Here is a 23,478-nt window from a genome sequence, read left to right as displayed (position 1 = left end):
TGACCAGTATGCAGCCGTGTCATGGCATGACCAGTATGCAGCCATATCACGGCATGACCAGTATGCAGCCACGTCACGGCATGACCAGTATGCAGCCGCGTCACGGCATGACCAGTATGCAGCCGTGTCATGGCATGACCAGTATGCAGCCGTGTCATGGCATGACCAGTATGCAGTCACGTCACGGCATGACCAGTATGCAGCCGCGTCACGGCATGACCAGTATGCAGCCGTGTCATGGCATGACCAGTATGCAGCCGTGTCATGGCATGACCAGTATGCAGCCGTGTCATGGCATGACCAGTATGCAGCCGTGTCACGGCATGACCAGTATGCAGCCGTGTCATGGCATGACCAGTATGCAGCCGCGTCACGGCATGCCAGTATGCAGCCGCGTCACGGCATGGCCAGTATGCAGCCGCGTCACGGCATGACCAGTATGCAGCCGCGTCACGGCATGACCAGTATGCAGCCGCGTCACGGCATGACCAGTATGCAGCCGTGTCATGGCATGACCAGTATGCAGCCGTGTCATGGCATGACCAGTATGCAGCCGCGTCACGGCATGACCAGTATGCAGCCGCGTCACGGCATGACCAGTATGCAGCCGCGTCACGGCATGACCAGTATGCAGCCGTGTCACGGCATGACCAGTATGCAGCCGTGTCACGGCATGACCAGTATGCAGCCGCGTCACGGCATGACCAGTATGCAGGTCCTAACACTACCTGCGAATATTCTCATTTACCTCTGCTGGAGGGAGAAAGGTCTGAATACACCTGTCCTGCACGGGAACATGAAAAAACCTGCTACTTAAAAAGGATGTGGGGGGGGGGGGGGGGTGAGCTTAATCCCTGGGAGGAGGGGACACTAACCTCCAAACAACTGCCAGCAGATAATATTTTACAAACACACAATCCCTGCAAGCTGACCCCAGCGCCCACCACACCACATCATATGTTTTTATAAAATGTGTTACCAGGAAGTAATACAGTGAGAGTTACCTCTCGTTTTCACGCATGTCCTGGGCACATCAGTTATGATGACAGATACATGGTTACAAATACATGGTTACATTAAGTGAGCAGGGTTATACATTATATACTATCTCCGTATCCCACAGTTGTCTTGACTGACACTAAGACCAGGTCCCCAGAGGCCGCTGTGGTGCGTGCTGCTGCGTGCTGCGGCGCGTGCGCGCCACACAGCACAGCCCTCTATGGGGCCGGCCCCAGTGGCCATGTGTGTGCGTGCAAAGCGCTTTGACGTGTACCCTGGCAGGAAAGACAAGGATTTTGTCTTCCCGTGCAGTGACATGGTCACGTGCTCGGCGGGCAGCCAATGGAAGGGCAGATATGCCCCCCCCCATGGCCGCGCCCCCCCGTCATGGCCCCGCTCCCTCGCGCATCCCATAGCTCCCCTACAAACCGCAGATCGCTGCTGTAGTCTGGGCACGTGCCCCCAGTCCGCTACCATGTTCTGTATAACCTGTAGGCTCGCAGCGCCTGAGCCTCCGCCACAGAGAGCCTGGGGCATGCGTAATAATAATATGTATAACCTTATACGTGGTGCAGCGCCTCCACCTGCGATGGCTCCCACCAGAGGGGGAGTGGCTCCTCGCAGGACACTTATATATCACTCCACACACACTCGGCATATAAAACAAACGAATGACTTTACTATATTGCATAGGCAGTATCTCTATCAACAGATGTCCCTCTCTAGAGGAGACACTATCTACTGCGTCGCGCAGGACGCTCCCACCTCCACCGGGTGATCCCACCCCGTGTCCAGTAACCCCCCACAATATGTCCCCCACCCTCCAGTGAATTAATGGATATATACACTGGCGACACACTTTATTCGAGCTTGGCTAGTCCCACGAATTCGGGTATACCCGGGTGTATTGAGGTTTGTGACTGTTTTCTGCCCGAGTGCATTGAGTTATTTTCCAAGCAGGGATTGAAGCATTTTATTCCCGCTGGCTGCAATACTGCACAGTATATATATATATACTGCATTACAATTCATGAATTTATGCCATCTGGTAGACACGCGAAGCATTGCAGCCTATTAAATCCTAATCATTATCATTTAACAGATCAGCCGCCCATCAGCCAGGCATGAACCCAGGCTGGGAAGGCAAATGCAACGGGGCTTGTCAGAGGTGAGGAGTGGCGCATTCCAGGTATCTGCCAGGTACATACCGGGTATTTGCTCGAATAAAGTGTGTCGGTGCAGTATGGGTGACTGCGCAGCCACTATGTCCTGTGTGAATAGAGTATGAATCTCTCTCTCTCTCTCTCTCTCTCTCTTTCTCTCTCTCTTTCTCTCTCTCTTTCTCTCTCTCTCTCTTATGCCTAATGGAAACCGCGGGCGATTACGCGTGCTGTTGTTACCTGTACGCGCACAGGAGGTCCGAGCCTCCGCTTCTGGGAGCCTGGGGGGAGCTCTCTCTCTTTTAGTGCAGTGCATCCACCCATGAGGGATCCCAGCATTGGCGGGATGACTCCTCATAGGAACCAATACAATCAGTAATAACAATATCACACTATATATATACATATATAACTCGTCTTTACTGTAACAGTATATAGCATATATCACACTCAATGCAATACACCAATAATATAGTGCAATAATACAACCTGCTGAGTGGTTCCCCCAAAGTACTGAGGGTGCCTGGGGCACCTATAACCTCGGTGTCCGCACATGCAATCCCACCCACGTGTGAGGTAGCACGTGATGTGTAGGTGCACGTTGGTACCTTCCTGGTCACAGACCAGATCAGGGAATGAGGAGAGGAGGATGCTGGATCAGGTCCCCCGCAGCAGGTCCTCCAACACAACTCCCTCTCCTTATCCAGAGCGCAGTGCAATTTCCGCTGGAGTGTTCCACCTGTGCTGCCACGTGCAGCTCTGTCCAGGCCGCAGGTAGCCGCGAGGACGTCCATCTGCTGGCGCCCTTGTACAGGATGCAGCTCTAATGGGAAGGGTCCCTTTCCTACAATACTGCTCTGTGGTAGGACTGAGGCCTATCTGGGGCCTTGGGGAATGTACTGGCCTAGTCCAGGAAGCAAATTGCTCTCTGGACACTGCCTGGACACTGCCTTACTCTTCGTCGGCTCCCACGCGACTGGTTCACGGGCTCTCTGTCCGCAGAGGATATCCTGCTCCAAAAGGCCTGTATCATCCCATTTGCTGGGTCAGCCCATTTGCTCTATCCCCCCCTACCCCTCCACCTGAGGATTCTGGGACTCGTAGTCCCACTTCATTACATGTGGAGCAATTCTAAGATGGCCCCCACAACTTTCTCCTGAGGCTTCTGGGAGTTGTAGTTCCACGATTTCCAAAATGGCTGCCACCACTCTAACCTGGTCCCACGGAGTAACGGAGGAGAGAGAGAGAGAGAGAGAACCAATCACATAGTGTGACCCCCCTGATGCAAGTAACATTACAAAAGAAAATTTTTATAGCCAGAATTGCTTCATGGGAAGCATCAAAGGCCCCTAGCACGGGACCAAAATAGGAAAGTTTAAGCTGTGTCTGTAGAAATGATTCAGTAATATTTCCATGCTGATGCAAATGACAAAAAAGTTCCTTTTGTTATGTTACCGATCACCTTCACCTATTTGCAGGAAAAACCACCCAATCAAACATAGTCACCTTGAGGATGCAACTAATAACATGAGACAGTTAATTCATAAATAATACATATTCAGAAGCAGAACTTACTGTGTGAGTCAGAGTTCTGACAGCAAAAATATGTGCAAAAAAGATAATGGAAAATGTTCCATGCCTGGCCATGTTTAGTTTCCAGTTTGATTCGGACTTTATTCCCAGTGTCACTGGCGAGGGTCGTCCCTCACATTGCAAAGCTAAAGAGGTAAAGGCGTTAATAACAATGTATTTGCAGAGCTAATAACAAAACACATTTCATGCTCCATTCAATTTTTTTTTTGGTTTATAATTATACAAATCCTTGCGGATAATACATAGTAAATACTCTGTACATCCCCCAAATCATCCCTGGCACACACCCATCATACCACGTTACCCCTGCACTCCCCCAAATCATCCCTAGCACACACCCATCATACCACATTACCCCTGCACATCCCCCAAATCATCCCTGGCACACACCTATATCATACCACATTGCCCCTGCACATCCCCCAAAACATCCCTGGCACACACCTATCATACCACATTACCCCATGCACATCCCCCAAATCATCCCTGGCACACACCTATCATACCACATTGCCCCTGCACATCCCCCAAATCATCCCTGGCACACACCTATCATACCACATTACCCCTGCACTCCCCCAAATCATCCCTGGCACACACCCATCATACCACATTACCCCTGCATATCCCCCAAATCATCCCTGGCACACACTTATCATACCAAATTACCCCTGCACATCCCCCAAATCATCCCTGGCACACACCCATCATACCACATTACCCCTGCACTCCCCCAAATCAACCCTGGCACACACCCATCAAACCACATTACCCCTGCACTCCCCCAAATCATCCCTGGCACACACCCATCATACCACATTACCCCTGCACTCCCCCAAATCATCCCTAGCACACACCCATCATACCACATTACCCTTGCACATTCCCCAAATCATCCCTTGCACACACCCATCATACCACATTACCCCTGCACTCCCCCAAATCATCCCTAGCACACAACTATCATACCACATTACCCCTGCACTCCCCCAAATCATCCCTGGCACACACCTATCATACCACATTACCCTTGCACACCTATCATACCACATTACCCTTGCACAACTATCCCCCAAATCATCCCTGGCACACACCCATCATACCACATTACCCCTGCACTCCCCCAAATCAACCCTGGCACACACCCATCAAACCACATTACCCCTGCACTCCCCCAAATCATCCCTGGCACACATCTATCATACCACATTACCCTTGCACATCCCCCAAATCATCCCTAGCACATACCCATCATACCACATTACCCCTGCACTCCCCCAAATCATCCCTTGCACACAACTATCATACCACATTACCCCTGCACTCCCCCAAATCATCCCTGGCACACACTTATCATACCACATTACCCTTGCACATCCCCCAAATCATACCTAGCACACACCCATCATACCACATTACCCCTGCACTCCCCCAAATCATCCCTGGCACACACCCATCATACCACATTACCCCTGCACTCCCCCAAATCATCCCTGGCACACACCCATCATACCACATTACCCCTGCACTCCCCCAAATCATCCCTGGCACACACTCATCATACCAAATTACCCCTGCACTCCCCCAAATCATCCCAGCACACACCCATCATACCACATTACCCCTGCACTCCCCCAAATCATCCCTGGCACACACCCATCATACCACATTACCCCTGCACATTCCCCAAATCATCCCTTGCACACACCCATCATACCACATTACCCCTGCACTCCCCCAAATCATCCCTAGCACACAACTATCATACCACATTACCCCTGCACTCCCCCAAATCATCCCTGGCACACACCTATCATACCACATTACCCTTGCACATTCCCCAAATCATCCCTGGCACACACCCATCATACCACATTACCCCTGCACTCCCCCAAATCATGACTAGCACACAACTATCATACCACATTACCCCTGCACTCCCCCAAATCATCCCTGGCACACACCCACCATACCACATTACCCCTGCACTCCCCCAAATCAACCCTGGCACACACCCATCAAACCACATTACCCCTGCACTCCCCCAAATCATCCCTGGCACACACCCATCATACCACATTACCCTTGCACATTCCCCAAATCATCCCTTGCACACACCCATCATACCACATTACCCCTGCACTCCCCCAAATCATCCCTAGCACACAACTATCATACCACATTACCCCTGCACTCCCCCAAATCATCCCTGGCACACACCTATCATACCACATTACCCTTGCACATCCCCCAAATCATCCCTAGCACACACCCATCATACCACATTACCCCTGCACTCCCCCAAATCATCCCTGGCACACACCTATCATACCACATTACCCCTGCACTCCCCCAAATCATCCCTGGCACACACCTATCATACCACATTACCCCTGCACTCCCCCAAATCATCCCTGGCACACACCCATCATACCACATTACCCCTGCACTCCCCCAAATCATCCCTAGCACACACCCATCATACCACATTACCCCTGCACTCCCCCAAATCATCCCTAGCACACACCCATCATACCACATTACCCCTGCACTCCCCCAAATCATCCCTGGCACACACCCATCATACCACATTACCCCTGCACTCCCCCAAATCATCCCTAGCACACACCCATCATACCACATTACCCCTGCACTCCCCCAAATCATCCCTAGCACACAACTATCATACCACATTACCCCTGTACTCCCCCAAATCATCCCTGGCACACACTCATCATACCACATTACGCCTGCACTCCCCCAAATCATCCCTGGCACACGCCCATCATACCACATTACCCCTGCACTCCCCCAAATCATCCCTGGCACACACCTATCATACCACATTACCCCTGCACTCCCCCAAATCATCCCTGGCACACACCTATCATACCACATTACCCCTGCACTCCCCCAAATCATCCCTGGCACACACCATCATACCACATTACCCTGCACTCCCCCAAATCATCCCTGGCACACACCTATCATACCACATTACCCCTGCACTCCCCCAAATCATCCCTAGCACACACCCATCATACCACATTACCCCTGCACTCCCCCAAATCATCCCTAGCACACAACTATCATACCACATTACCCCTGCACTCCCCCAAATCATCCCTGGCACACACCCACCATACCACATTACCCCTGCACTCCCCCAAATCAACCCTGGCACACACCCATCAAACCACATTACCCCTGCACTCCCCCAAATCATCCCTGGCACACACCCATCATACCACATTACCCTTGCACATTCCCCAAATCATCCCTTGCACACACCCATCATACCACATTACCCCTGCACTCCCCCAAATCATCCCTAGCACACAACTATCATACCACATTACCCCTGCACTCCCCCAAATCATCCCTGGCACACACCTATCATACCACATTACCCTTGCACATCCCCCAAATCATCCCTAGCACACACCCATCATACCACATTACCCCTGCACTCCCCCAAATCATCCCTGGCACACACCTATCATACCACATTACCCCTGCACTCCCCCAAATCATTCCCTGGCACACACCTATCATACCACATTACCCCTGCACTCCCCCAAATCATCCCTGGCACACACCCATCATACCACATTACCCCTGCACATCCCCCAAATCATCCCTAGCACACGCCCATCATACCACATTACCCCTGCACATCCCCCAAATCATCCCTAGCACACACCCATCATACCACATTACCCCTGCACTCCCCCAAATCATCCCTAGCACACACCCATCATACCATATTACCCCTGCACTCCCCCAAATCATCCCTAGCACACACCCATCATACCACATTACCCCTGCACTCCCCCAAATCATCCCTGGCACACACCCATCATACCACATTACCCCTGCACTCCCCCAAATCATCCCTAGCACACACCCATCATACCACATTACCCCTGCACTCCCCCAAATCATCCCTAGCACACAACTATCATACCACATTACCCCTGTACTCCCCCAAATCATCCCTAGCACACACTCATCATACCACATTACGCCTGCACTCCCCCAAATCATCCCTGGCACACACCCATCATACCACATTACCCCTGCACTCCCCCAAATCATCCCTGGCACACACCTATCATACCACATTACCCCTGCACTCCCCCAAATCATCCCTGGCACACACCTATCATACCACATTACCCCTGCACTCCCCCAAATCATCCCTGGCACACACCATCATACCACATTACCCTGCACTCCCCCAAATCATCCCTGGCACACACCTATCATACCACATTACCCCTGCACTCCCCCAAATCATCCCTAGCACACACCCATCATACCACATTACCCCTGCACTCCCCCAAATCATCCCTGGCACACACCCATCATACCACATTACCCCTGCACTCCCCCAAATCATCCCTAGCACACACCCATCATACCACATTACCCCTGCACTCCCCCAAATCATCCCTGGCACACACCCATCATACCACATTACCCCTGCACTCCCCCAAATCATCCCTGGCACACACCCATCATACCACATTACCCCTGCACTCCCCCAAATCATCCCTAGCACACACCCATCATACCACATTACCCCTGCACTCCCCCAAATCATCCCTAGCACACAACTATCATACCACATTACCCCTGCACTCCCCCAAATCATCCCTGGCACACACTCATCATACCACATTACCCCTGCACTCCCCCAAATCATCCCTGGCACACACCCATCATACCACATTACCCCTGCACTCCCCCAAATCATCCCTGGCACACACCCATCATACCACATTACCCCTGCACTCCCCCAAATCATCCCTGGCACACACCCATCATACCACATTACCCCTGCACTCCCCCAAATCATCCCTAGCACACACCCATCATACCACATTACCCCTGCACTCCCCCAAATCATCCCTAGCACACACCCATCATACCACATTACCCCTGCACTCCCCCAAATCATCCCTGGCACACACCCATCATACCACATTACCCCTGCACTCCCCCAAATCATCCCTGGCACACACCCATCATACCACATTACCCCTGCACTCCCCCAAATCATCCCTAGCACACACCCATCATACCACATTACCCCTGCACTCCCCCAAATCATCCCTAGCACACAACTATCATACCACATTACCCCTGCACTCCCCCAAATCATCCCTGGCACACACTCATCATACCACATTACCCCTGCACTCCCCCAAATCATCCCTAGCACACACCCATCATACCACATTACCCCTGCACTCCCCCAAATCATCCCTAGCACACACCCATCATACCACATTACCCCTGCACTCCCCCAAATCATCCCTGGCACACACCCATCATACCACATTACCCCTGCACTCCCCCAAATCATCCCTAGCACACACCCATCATACCACATTACCCCTGCACTCCCCCAAATCATCCCTAGCACACAACTATCATACCACATTACCCCTGCACTCCCCCAAATCATCCCTGGCACACACTCATCATACCACATTACCCCTGCACTCCCCCAAATCATCCCTGGCACACACCCATCATACCACATTACCCCTGCACTCCCCCAAATCATCCCTGGCACACACCCATCATACCACATTACCCCTGCACTCCCCCAAATCATCCCTGGCACACACCCATCATACCACATTACCCCTGCACTCCCCCAAATCATCCCTAGCACACACCCATCATACCACATTACCCCTGCACTCCCCCAAATCATCCCTAGCACACACCCATCATACCACATTACCCCTGCACTCCCCCAAATCATCCCTGGCACACACCCATCATACCACATTACCCCTGCACTCCCCCAAATCATCCCTGGCACACACCCATCATACCACATTACCCCTGCACTCCCCCAAATCATCCCTAGCACACACCCATCATACCACATTACCCCTGCACTCCCCCAAATCATCCCTAGCACACAACTATCATACCACATTACCCCTGCACTCCCCCAAATCATCCCTGGCACACACTCATCATACCACATTACCCCTGCACTCCCCCAAATCATCCCTGGCACACACCCATCATACCACATTACCCCTGCACTCCCCCAAATCATCCCTGGCACACACCCATCATACCACATTACCCCTGCACTCCCCCAAATCATCCCTGGCACACACCCATCATACCACATTACCCCTGCACTCCCCCAAATCATCCCTAGCACACACCCATCATACCACATTACCCCTGCACTCCCCCAAATCATCCCTAGCACACACCCATCATACCACATTACCCCTGCACTCCCCCAAATCATCCCTGGCACACACCCATCATACCACATTACCCTTGCACTCCCCCAAATCATCCCTGGCACACACCCATCATACCACATTACCCCTGCACTCCCCCAAATCATCCCTGGCACACACCCATCATACCACATTACCCCTGCACTCCCCCAAATCATCCCTAGCACACACCCATCATACCACATTACCCCTGCACATCCCCCAAATCATCCCTAGCACACACCCATCATACCACATTACCCCTGCACTCCCCCCAAATCATCCCTAGCACACACCCATCATACCACATTACCCCTGCACTCCCCCAAATCATCCCTGGCACACACCTATCATACCACATTACCCCTGCACATCCCCCAAATCATCCCTGGCACACACCCATCATACCACATTACCCCTGCACTCCCCCAAATCATCCCTGGCGCACACCCATCATACCACATTACCCCTGCACTCCCCCAAATCATCCCTGGCACACACCCATCAAACCACATTACCCCTGCACTCCCCCAAATCATCCCTGGCACACACCCATCATACCACATTACCCCTGCACATCCCCCAAATCATCCCTGGCACACACTCATCATACCACATTACCCCTGCACTCCCCCAAATCAACCCTGGCACACACCCATCATACCACATTACCCCTGCACATCCCCCAAATCATCCCCAGCACACACCCATCATACCACATTACCCCTGCACTCCCCCAAATCATCCCTGGCACACACCCATCATACCACATTACCCCTGCACTCCCCCAAATCATCCCTGGCACACACCCATCATACCACATTACCCCTGCACATCCCCCAAATCATCCCTGGCACACACTCATCATACCACATTACCCCTGCACTCCCCCAAATCATCCCTAGCACACAACTATCATACCACATTACCCCTGCACTCCCCCAAATCATCCCTGGCACACACCCATCATACCACATTACCCCTGCACTCCCCCAAATCATCCCTGGCACACACCCATCATACCACATTACCCCTGCACTCCCCCAAATCATCCCTGGCACACACCCATCATACCACATTACCCCTGCACTCCCCCACCATTCCCCATTTACTCCCTGCACATCCCCACATCATCAGCAGGAATTTTTATAAAACATATAGTGCTTTATTGGATATCCGTCAATAATCCTTCACAGACACTGACACACCTCGTATATTAATTTGCGGGATTTCCTCCCCTGTGTAGCCCTCACTCCTACGCTGGGGGGGTACTTGGCTTGTTACCCGCAGTAAGGGTTAGACTGGCCGTCTCTCGCATAGTCAGTGACGCCCCATATTAAATGGACCTATATGATCAGGATTGCACCAGGGACCTCCCGGTGGGGCCGATACAAACACGCTCCAGAGTTACTAACACTGAGAACGCCTTACTAAAAGCATGTTTCCTACTATTTAGTAGTGAGAGCAATATCGGATCCATACTACTCGCGCTTACTTAAAGGGGAACGTTCCATTACTGAAAACAACAAAGCGTGATAGGACACATCTTAACACAGTAATCTATAAACAAAAACCTATATAAAGGACTCACAGTGAGGCCCCCATCTGAACTCTAAAGAACCTGTTTCTTGAAGATTGGGTGGAGCTATGTATACCCTTCTATCTCCCTGTAGTGACATCACTGGTCACAAGACATACTTGGAAGTGGCAATCCCTTCTGCACAGTCATCCTACATCAGTCACAGTGTGACTCTCCTAATAGCATCTAGTCCAGCAACCGTAGCCACCTGACGCCGGAGAAGCGACCTGTACCGACATCATCGTTTTGTCAGTCGCGGGTGCTGTTGTTAGCGACTCTCTCTCCTTGCTGATCGGGTCGGAAGCAGGTTGCGGACGGCATTTGTTTGTCATATCGCTATCCTACACACATTGTAAGTGTGGGTAGTTTGTGTTTTTATCATTTTTATTAAAGTGTAGTTCGTATTACACCATATTGTGTCCTATTCCCTTTCATCAATGGGTGTTATGTATCCGGTGTGCCCGTAAGCCTAATCGTCATCTTAAAGGGAGAACCATCGCGTCAGACCACGTGGGGTCTGTGGAAAACCAAGTTGAAGACGTGGCACAAGCACAGATTCTCTCCCCCATACAAGCAAGACATTATCTTGTAAGTAGGGTTTCTATGTTCTAGATAGGGGTCCTTGCCTTTACATACTGGGCAACTGGTGTGTCCTCTTCTTTCTGTATTTTCCCAGAACCACCTTGGAGTCAATCCATAAGGACACCCTTACCCATCTGGAGCATTCTTGATATTCCATCTACCCATCCAGAAAAGTCTCCCATCTAAAGACTGTCAATTGGACTATGGTAGTATCTTGGACAATTTATCACTAGCGCCGGGGGACACTTACAGTATTTTGTATTTTCATTTTGTTTACCAGGTTTGGAATCATCTGGTTTATGTAGTTCCCCTTGGCTGCTTAATTTTTGATCACTTCACATATGTGTATAGAATTATCACTTTCTTTTGCACATCACCTCACTTGGTTTAGGTTAGCGCTTGTAGTAAGTTTAGTTAGTTGGTTAATCCTACATCAGATGATGGGGAGGGGAGTAACCTGAGTTCGCTCACAAAGTTAACCCATTAGGGCTGTTAACCCCGTAACTGAAATAGTAGTTCCTAAGGTGGGCTGCATATATATTGAGCTTGCTGGGACAGTGTATATATATATCCATCAATTAAACTCAAAATTGATTATTCGGCAAACCTAGTAAACTTTCTAGATACAAGAGTAACACTGAAAGATGGCAAACAACACACATCTGTATACAGGAAACCAAAAGGCAGATGCAGTTACCTCCACAACTCCTGCTTCCATCCCACTCATACAAAACAAGGTATCATACACAGCCAGGCTATAAGATACCATCGCATATGCTCTGACACTGAAGACAGAAACAGGCATCTCACAACCCTGACCGAATCATTCAGACAGAAGGGATAAAAGACAAAGACCATTGCCAAAACAATTACATCTGCACTAAAAGCCCCACGAGAACACCTGCTACAATACAGACAGAAAGAACCTACCACACGCATACCACTAGTGACCACATACAACCCTACCCTAGAGGGTGTACGAAAAATAATCAAAGATCTGCAACCCATGCTGGCAGAAGATGCGACATTAAAATAAATCTTTCCCAAACCTCCCATTCTTGCATTCCAGCAACCACCAAACCTCAAACAGAAATTAGTCAGCAGAAAACTTCACAACGATTGGACACTGATAATGGCACAAACCCGTGCAACAACTCACGTTGCAAACTCTGCAAACATATATGCCAAGATCCCACAGCCAGTCACAACCATAGAACATTCAATGTTAAAGGATCATACAGCTGCACATCCAGCAATATAGTGTATATGATTCAGTGCAACAGATGTGACCAAGGCTGCTACATTGAGGAAACCAGCCAAAAACTACAAGGAAGAATGAATATGCACAGACACTCTATACTCCATCACGAAGAAGGAAGATACTGCTCACCAGTGGGACATCACTTCTCACAACCAGATCATTCCAGAAATGATTTAAAAATCAAAATCCTCAATGGAATGTTTAAAAGCACCCAAGAATGGAAAACATTTGAACTCAGAATGATGAGACTCTTTGACACCAAAACCAAAGGACTTAATGCAGACATGGGTTTTCTCACACCCTATCAAAATTGTTTGTAATTATCCTGCTTGCCTCCATTCTTATCCACACTTTCTCTCCCCCCCCAGCATCCCTCCCCCCCCTACCTTTTCTTGTCACCGTCCCCTGGCTTCAAACACTTTTAACACCCTACCTTATCTACAGTCCATATCTGTTGGGTTTTTTTTCTCTACACTGTTTTAGCCATTGAATCCTTTGTATATCAGTATTGCTTGACCTGAAGAAGAGAGGAGAACGCTCGAAAGCTTGTCCTATGACATAAATTGTTAGTCCAATAAAAAAGGTATCACCTAATACTGAAGAACTAATTTATTCTGCACTATCGCAACTGGACTAACACGGCTATTTTCTGCTTTATATATATATATACAGTGGTCGACAAATCACCAAAAAATCTACTCGCTGAACAAAAATATCTACTCGCCACCTGGTACCACACGTGGCTGCTTGGGCCAATAGGAGCTCGCCACGATGTTAAATCCACTCGCCCGGGGCGTGCAAATGTATAGGTTTGTCAAACACTGTATATATATATATATATATATATATATATATATATATATATATGTAGAGGTATCAGTACCGTGTTAGCCGAGCTTCAATAATCAAAAAATAAATAGATGATACCGTTCTGTGGCTAACGAAATGCTTTTATTTGTGCGAGCTTTCGAGATACACTGATCTCTTTTTCCTGCGATGTTACAATGAATGAAGCAAGCAAAAGCTATACTATAAACAGTGTCTATTGGAATGTTATCTGTGCTGGTCCTTCCCCCGGTGTGGATGTGTTTTATGGCTGGAGGTGTCAAAAGGTTCCTGAAAGCAAGTGATGAAAGAGTGTGTATGTGTATCAGTGTGAATTAACATGAATGGAGAGCCCACAGTATATACAGTGCTTTACACAAGGTGTGTGTGGAGTGGGAGCGGATATAAATGGTGTGGGTGGGTGTGGAAATGTGAGAGTTAGTAACATAACTAAAAGTGTGTGTGGATACTATGTGGTCCTTATTGGTGAATATAACACATCCACACCGGGGGAAGGACCAGCACAGATAACATTCCAATAGACACTGTTTATAGTATAGCTTTTGCTTGCTTCTTTCATTGTAACATCGCCGGAAGAAGAGATCAGTGTATCTCGAAAGCTCGCACAAATAAAAGCATTTCGTTAGCCACAGAACGATATCATCTATTTATTTTTTGATTATATATCACCTGTAGGGTGGTACATCATACATCATAAATCCTAAATTAACTTGGCCGGGATGTGTCAAAAAATGCAATAGTTCAGTCGATCAAAGGCAAAAACAATTCAAATGCAAAAAGTGTATTTACAGTATCAACGTTTCTCTCCCTATAAAAGACCGTTCTCAGGATATATGAACAGGAACTAGCGCTTCAGACTTTTCCAAAGGTGAAATACATTTATTATAAGGATTGATATATCGGTCTGTCATGGGACCATTATCAAGATAACACAGTGTCTATTCCAACCCACATACAGTAAATACCATAGTGTACAAAATATATAGGAAGGTTAAAAAGAAAAGAATCTCAAGTGAAACACCCTGGCACTGTTTGAACTGGCGGGGATTAAAAGCAATGTTAGGTAATGGGGGGACATAGCCCGCCAGAAAGTTAATGGGAAACAATAACCAATGCATGTAAAACATAGAGAAAAAAAGTACAACAGGAAAATGTGTCAAACTAGGTCATGGTGAGCAAGCAAAATAATCTAATCACCCATCAAGGAGAGTACACTGCAGTGTCATGTGGGAAACACACATCTATCTTTCATGCAGATAAAAGTCTAGCGGCAAGTGAATGTTCAAACCTTTCCGGTGTATTGTATTGGGGGTATAAATCCCAAAAGCTTGGAGTTTCAGAAGCAGCACAGATTGGTTACTCCCACTGGGTGGTTGGGGAACCTGATCAATTGACACTGATCTGAGGCTGACGTCCAACAGACAGTTCCACTTGTCCATCCCTGGTGGCCACTCTGGTATTGGATCTATGCAGAGCCATCTTCTCTTTAAATTGGCAATTAGTGTTGCCTACATAATATAACCCACAAGGACATTTAAGTACACCACATAGATAGAAGTTCAGGTGTGGACTTTACCACTGTGAGGATGAGTGAAAGTTTGTCCTGTGATCAAGCTACTACATGTTAAGTATCTGTTAAGACCCTTCTTGGGTAGTAGGAAATGGGACAAGGGAGCGGGACACCATGCACATGTAAAAGAGAGATCACAAAAATAGTACAGTACTGTATAGCACAAAAATTATAATCCTATGAAATTCTGCAAAGGTTATACTCACAAGCAGACAGTGAGTAAAGGCATTTCACACATAGAGTGTACTGTACACGAACAGTAGTCCCACGTAGAGGGGCGTCTGGGGACCAGGATGGGATGGATAGGGTGCACTACAGCAGAGGACAAGAACACACCATAGCGCGAACTGTGCAACAATTTAATGAATTAAAAAACACTTCACAAGTGCTCACTTACAAAGTATAAGAAGTTATCAGGCAATAAGGAATCAGAGGTACAGGCATATGATGATCTCACCGCCCCTTCCTCTCCAGGAATCGCGATTAGGTTTGGAATGGAGACGCTCCGCCACAGGTGCTCCTAATTGTGGCCGCAAGAAGCAACGAACAGCTCAGCGTCTCCATTCCAAACCTAATCGCGATTGTTGTTTAGTGACTTTATTTAGTGACTAGGTGGGTTATTTAGTGACTTTATTTAGTGACTGGGTGGGTTATTTAGTGACTTTTATTTAGTGACATTTATTTAGTGACTTTATTTAGTGACTTTATTTAGTGACTGGGTGGGTGGGTTATTTAGTGACATTTATTTAGTGACCTTTTATTTAGTGACTGGGTGGGTGGGTTATTTAGTGACTGGGTGGGTGGGTTATTTAGTGACTTTATTTAGTGACTGGGTGGGTGGGTTATTTAGTGACTTTATTTAGTGACATTATTTTTAGTGACTGGGTGGGTTATTTAGTGACTTTATTTATTGACTGGGTGGGTTATTTAGTGACTGGGTGGGTGGGTGTTTGGGTTATTTAGTGACTTTATTTAGTGACTGGGTGGGTGGGTTATTTAGTGACTGGGTGGGTGGGTTATTTAGTGACATCTCCCACTACCCCCGCCCTCCGCAGCCCCCATACCTCAGGCGGAGGCCTTAAGATAGCGGGCGGGCAGGCCTGCATTTCCCCCCTGCATCTTACCCCCCCCCCCCCCGCGGCGGCATGAAGCTAGTTTCAGGCCGGCATCACACCCCCACCCCCCCCCCCCCCACATGCGGCGGCTTTGGGGGCATGAAGATAGCGGGCGGCACGCCATTCCCTCCCCCCCCCACCCACTGAAATATTATATATTAGTACATTCCGTTTATAGCGGTACACTAAGCGCCTTCCCTTTCTGTGCGCCAAAACAAAGGGAAAATACATTTTGTGCCACAGATGAAGAAATACGAGCTTAGTACATAGGCACACAGTACAGAGGTACACAGTACAGAGGCACACAGTACAGAGGTACATAGTACAGAGGCACACAGTACAGAGGTACACAGTACAGAGGCACACACCACGCAACTAAAATGGAGTTGGACATTTGCAAACATTAGCATACAGGCCTTATTGTTTCATGTAACGCCTTTTACACGAGGTTTCCCTCGAGTTTACTCTCATCCAATTTCTGTACTAAATGCTTCTTTTATCTACATTATTTATACCTCCTCGATGTGTCTCAGGCCCTCCTGGCAGCAGAGGAGTTAAAAGGTTTATGATAGAATACAAAACAACAACAAATGTAAATACTAGAGCAAAAAAAACCTAAAAAACACCAGACTTATCACTGCACAAATATATATCATCAAATTGAATGTAGTAACGTTTTTTCTCTGATAAATTTAGTGCTATTCTTTTGTTTATGTAGCTGGAAAACTTTAATACATAAAATACAAATAGATCTCAATGTGACTGATACAAAATAACAAACTAAATGAAAAGCAGAAACATATACATATCTGGGAGCGCCCAGTTAGAAGCTTCCCCCAATACGCAAGTCACCATACGGCAAACAAAGAGTTAACCAGATAGCACACCAAAATCAGTTGGAAATTCCAGTAGCAAGAATACTGATTAGAAATACAGCCAGGAGGTGCCAACGGTTCTATTCCTAGGGACCTTCCTCAGGTCTGAGGGGTACAGTACAACAAGTGAAACAAGTCAGGCAATGCACAGGCAGCGTCTATGCCGATCGCGAGCAAGTGTGCGCAATCAGCATGGACGCGGAATTACATAGGGGGTCATGCTCTAAGCAGTGATAAGTGCTTTTAAGTGAGATAAATGCCTTTATAGCGCGATACTGTCTGCTATGAGATTCACAAAGCAGTGATAAGTGCTTTTAAGTGGGAAAAAATGCCATTATAGCACGATACTGCAGTGTTATCACTGCTTTGTGAATCTCACAACAGGCAGTATCACGCTATAAATGCATGTATCTCACTTAAAAGCACTTATCACTGCTTTGTGCATAGCACCCAGAAAACCCACTTATCACTGCTTAGTGCATGACCCCCATAGTATGGAAAGAAGTATTGGGCGCTCCGGGAAAGACGCGCAGCCTCGTGCCGATATATAATCGGAATAGAAGAATTTCCAGGCATCCCCTGTAGTATTTGACTTGATATATAATATTTATTCTCTACATGTCAAACAAACCGACGTTCGGTCTTTCATCCAGAGCTGATGAAGGTCACAGAGGCCGAAACATCGGTCTGCTCGACATGTACAGAATAAATATTAGATATCAAGTTGAGTACTACATGGACCCCGCAGACTAGATACACTCACACCCTCCAGGGGATCTCTACCGTGGCAAAGTGAAAAAGCAACAATGCAAAGCTGGGGTAAGAGCCACAAAACTGCCCAGATTTCCTAAATTTAAATATCCACTTGTTTTCTGGGTGACCAGCAGCCCTTAATGCCTTTACTGGGGCAGGTGCTGGGCAAATAAAGCAGGGTATGCACCTGGAAAGGGGAATGCGTGGCACGGGGGGGAAAGCTTGTGGCAGGCCGTGTCTCCGAGAATGTATAATTGGTGTTTTCTAATTGGGTTAAAGTGATGCATTAATCTGTAGAAATGAAACATAATATTTGCTCTGAGCATTTCTCGGTTTCGTGCTTCTGTGTCAGGATCGCTGAGGGCCTCGGAGATGGTAGAAAGAAGCGTTTAGCAGTTTTAACGCTTGAACAAAGATCTGGGAAGGAGCAGTAAAGAGAGAGGCTGGATAACCTTATATTGGACGAGCCACTTGTATTTACTAGAATTCATTTGCAGCTCCAAATAAATGTGTGCAAGTGTTTGTACATCACAAGATTGTGTTAAATTAGAAATGTATGGGGGGTTTCTGCACTTGTTCCCCATTCAGGGGAAATGAGGCCTGATTTGCAGTGCAGATGTTGATTGAAGTGTAGGAGGGGGGCTGGGGATGGGAACGATGAAGTTGGCATGATAAGCCAGTCTGTCCTACTACCAAAGCCACGTGCTGGAGGCTTCGCTGGCACCGAGAGGGTTAATAGGTTTAGAGCTCAGCCTCTCTACCACTGGATTCCTAACCATGTTGGTTTAATAGATATAACAATATATCACTAATCACTTTTAAATTGCAAAATGTAGAATAAAAAATATTCCAAACATATAGAAGATATAAAACAAACAGCAATTTCACTCAATTTTACCCGAAACGTTATACAGCTCAGAGAGGATCTTTCATGTCACTGTTTCCGGTAGATCTTGTATTTTTGTTAATTGGAGTGAAATTGCTGTTTGTTTTATATCTTGTTTATTTTTGGAATAACATTGTTTCTAATACAAAATTTGAGTGTGCAGTGTCTCATTTTCAACCTTAATTTGCAGGTTGATATCCATTATAGTATATTATTAGGTGCTATCCTCTCTTTTTCTGGGACATTTGTATGCACCTCCTTTAAAAAAAGGGTTACTGTAGGGGGGAGAGCAGGGGGTCTCTGGCACTGAAGGGGTTACTGCAGGGGGGAGAGCAGGGGGTCTCTGGCACTGAAGGTGTTACTGCAGGGGGGAGAGCAGGGGGTCTCTGGCACTGAAGGGGTTACTGCAGGGGGGAGAGCAGGGGGGTCTCTGGCACTGAAGGGGTTACTGCAGGGAGGAGAGCAGGGGGTCTCTGGCACTGAAGGGGTTACTGCAAGGAGGGAGAGCAGGGGGTCTCTGGCACTGAAGGGGTTACTGCAGTGAGGGAGAGCAGGGGTGTCTCTGGCACTGAAGGGGTTACTGCAGGGGGAGAGCAGGGGGTCTCTGGCACTGAAGGGGTTACTGCAGGAAGGAGGGGCAGGGGGTCTCTGGCACTGAAGGGGTTAATGCAGGGGGGAGAGCAGGGGGTCTCTGGCACTGAAGGGGTTACTGCAGGGAGGAGAGCAGGGGGTCTCTTGCACTGAAGGGGTTAATGCAGGGGGGAGAGCAGGGGGTCTCTGGCACTGAAGGGGTTACTGCAGGGAGGAGAGCAGGGGGTCTCTTGCACTGAAGGGGTTACTGCAGGAAGGAGGAGCAGGGGGTCTCTGGCACTGAAGGGGTTACTGCAGGGGGGAGAGCAGGGGGTCTCTGGCACTGAAGGGGTTACTGCAAGGAGGGAAGAGCAGGGGGTCTCTGGCACTGAAGGGGTTACTGCAGGGGGGAGAGCAGGGGGTCTCTGGCAATGAAGGGGTTACTGCAGGGGGAGAGCAGGGGGTCTCTGGCACTGAAGGGGTTACTGCAGGGAGGAGAGCAGGGGGTTTCTGGCACTGAAGGGGTTACTGCAGGAAGGAGGGGCAGGGGATGCCCATGCTGAAGCAAATCCCATAGAAAGGGGGGGGGGGGGGGGAGCAGTGCTGTGTGAGCGGCTTCCTACAAACCACATCACACGCACCCAGCTCCAGCACTGCTCCTACTGCTCCTTCTGCTCCTACTGCTCCCTTCTGCAAGGAAACAATCCTATAGACCTGTGCAATCCAGCAGGACACCCTGAGGTGCGCATCCAGAAGAGGCTGCTGTGACCTCAGTGGGGCATTACTCTGTACTGAAGGGAAATTCAGGGGGTGCTGCTTGTATGGGGCGAGGTTCCCCCGAGAAGATGACAAAGTGTTTAAACCCAATGCATTGTCAGGATAAAGTGTGCAGTTACAATGCTGCTGCCGGATTACTGTAATGAGGTGATTGCTGGGCAGGGGCATCCCGGGGATCTCTCTGGGGCAGCACAGTTACCGGGATCTCTGGGGCAGCACAGTGTCCCGGATCTCTGGGGCAGCACAGTGACCGGGATCTCTGGGGCAGCACAGTGACCGGGATCTCTGGGGCAGCACAGTGTCCGGGATCTCTGGGGCAGCACAGTGACCGGGATCTCTGGGGCAGCACAGTGTCCGGGATCTCTGGGGCAGCACAGTGACCGGGATCTCTGGGGCAGGGACATCCCGGGGATCTCTCTGGGGCAGCACAGTGACCGGGATCTCTGGGGCAGCACAGTGACCGGGATCTCTGGGGCAGCACAGTGACCGGGATCTCTGGGGCAGCACAGTGACGGGGGAAGCTGCGTCTCCCGGACTCCCTCACAAACCCAGTCTGAAGCGTGGGACTCCCTGCAGCTGAGTGGGAGTAGAGGGGGCGCAGGGCTGCACCCCGGAGATGCTTCTCCCAGGGAATGGGACACCATGCACCTGAAGGGTCTGCCTTCTGGTGACATACTGAGGCTGAGACAATCCGGACCTGCTTCTATCAGAACCATGAGTTGGACTTTCCATCCAGCTGCCACCAAAGAATTCTGGAGAAGGATGGGGTCCCCACTGGCAGCAGGGTGCTGCTCTGTGCTGCACTTCACTTCTTGATGCTGTGCAGGGTAAGGTCCCTAAAATACTTACTGCCCCCCCCCCCCCCCCACATGCTTGTCAAGAAAACACTACCAGCTATTTCACTTATGCTTGAATAAAACTTCCCTGTTCCTGACTTAATGCTTTAATAGTTCAAAGTCTGAGGAAGCTGCTAACATTGTGTACCGGAGGCAGACATGCTGTAACAATAAAGGTGCATTGAGGTATCTCCTTCCCTAGCCCCCCTGTTATGAAAGGAGACCCCCTAACTTGCGTTATGAATATTTCTGTAAGTAGCGGGCACATTATTATAAGAGAAAACGACGATGGTTAAAAAAAAGTGTGGAAATTATACATTTAAGGGCTTATATATATTTTCTTTTACAGTCTAAGTCAAGTCTCTGAAGACCTTGAACTATTGGATGTGTTGATTGCAGATTTACTTTAACATACAGTATATTATGTAGAAACACATTTATTTTGCTACAGTATCCACCAAAATAGAATAATACTGACTGTAGCACAGTTAGATTTGTGTAAGGGAAGTTATGCTGCTGCATCCATAGAGCAGGACTGCAGTTTGTTGGGATTAAATCGCTGTGCACTTTGTTTATATGGAAAATTAAAATATTTAGCACCTGTTACAACTTCATGCAGCAATCATCCATGAAATCGTATCCGTTTTTAGTTTCTGGATGTGACTGGTTGATTATTTCTACAACACAGCAAATTATTTACACAAACCTACACATTCACCCCATGAAGGGTATAATTAGGTTCATATACTGTATTTAGGATGCCTTACAGAGGAAAACAAGGCTTGGGTTAATGTGCTGATAACATCAGAAGCCCCAGGTGGGGGTTCGTTTGTTTTCTGTTCTGCTTGAATAGACTTTGTTCATGTGCAATAGGGATGTATTTATAGTTTTATATTTGAAAAAAATAAAATGCGATACACTGTGTGATCCCCTTAATTTAGAAATAATCCAGCCGGTTATTACATCTTAAAATGATACTGGAATTGATTAGCAAGCATCAGTCAGTGATTTCCCGAGATAAAGATAAAAACAGGCTGGGCTGGTACCCTGACGTTTGGTCTCCTAGCAACAGCTGGAGAAGATGTGAATTTTACTAAAAGTGCTACTTTGGCATAAGTATACATTGAAAGTGATAGTCTGGTACATGTTAACTGCTGAAACAGGAGATAAAATCCTCTGTAATTGTTATTTTACAGTATGTTTTAATTCACCTTTTGCAAACACTGCAATCAAATCTCATATGAAAGAATATTTCTTTCGATTAAAAGTTACTATGAAAATACCTAATATTATTATTGACTGGTAAAAAAAAAAGAAAAAGAAGGCACACTTTGATGAGCTATAATTAGAGGCAAAGAAGGATTTATGTATATGTCCGTTTGTAATTTTGAATATCCTGGTGATGTTTCTTTAGGTAACATCAAAATATAATAATGATACATTTTGGAAATGCCACAGGTTTTATATTAACATTAGACAAAATATTCAGCAGGTAAAAAAAGATTGAAAAATACCCATGCCTTCATGCATGTTACGATATAGACTTCTTTGTTGTATGTATAACTATAGTGCTAAATCCACTATACATAAAAAATATATATTTTGATCACAAATCATTATAAATGGTTTCATTTTATAACAGCTTGTGTTGGGATTTCTATATCACTGACTACATCAGCTTGAGTATACCACTATTAGCCATTCGGCAAGCTGCAACGTTGCAATGGCTTTTCTGGCACCGACGAGGTTAATCAATGTCATGGGTACATGTAGTAGGGGTAATAATGTCCTCACGGCCCAGTATATACCATTA

At 47.9% G+C, this 23,478-nt stretch overlaps 1 protein-coding gene across 1 annotated transcript in view; it reads left to right on the top strand.

The window, feature by feature from the left end:
- The first annotated feature begins 20,711 nt into the window (after positions 1 to 20,711).
- The window catches only part of TUNAR (transmembrane neural differentiation associated intracellular calcium regulator), a 28,287-nt gene continuing 25,520 nt past the window's right edge, over positions 20,712 to 23,478 (top strand). Inside the window, exon 1 of the mRNA XM_075614432.1 lies at positions 20,712 to 21,661. Within this exon, the coding sequence (XP_075470547.1) occupies positions 21,645 to 21,661 (17 nt within the window). The 5' untranslated portion in view covers positions 20,712 to 21,644. The remainder of the gene's footprint in view (positions 21,662 to 23,478) is intronic.

The sequence above is a fragment of the Ascaphus truei genome, chromosome 9 (genome assembly GCF_040206685.1).
Source record: "Ascaphus truei isolate aAscTru1 chromosome 9, aAscTru1.hap1, whole genome shotgun sequence".
Classification (NCBI taxonomy): Eukaryota; Metazoa; Chordata; class Amphibia; order Anura; family Ascaphidae; genus Ascaphus; species Ascaphus truei.
Note: the sequence above shows the minus strand (reverse complement) of the source record. Positions and strands in the feature narration are given on the sequence as shown.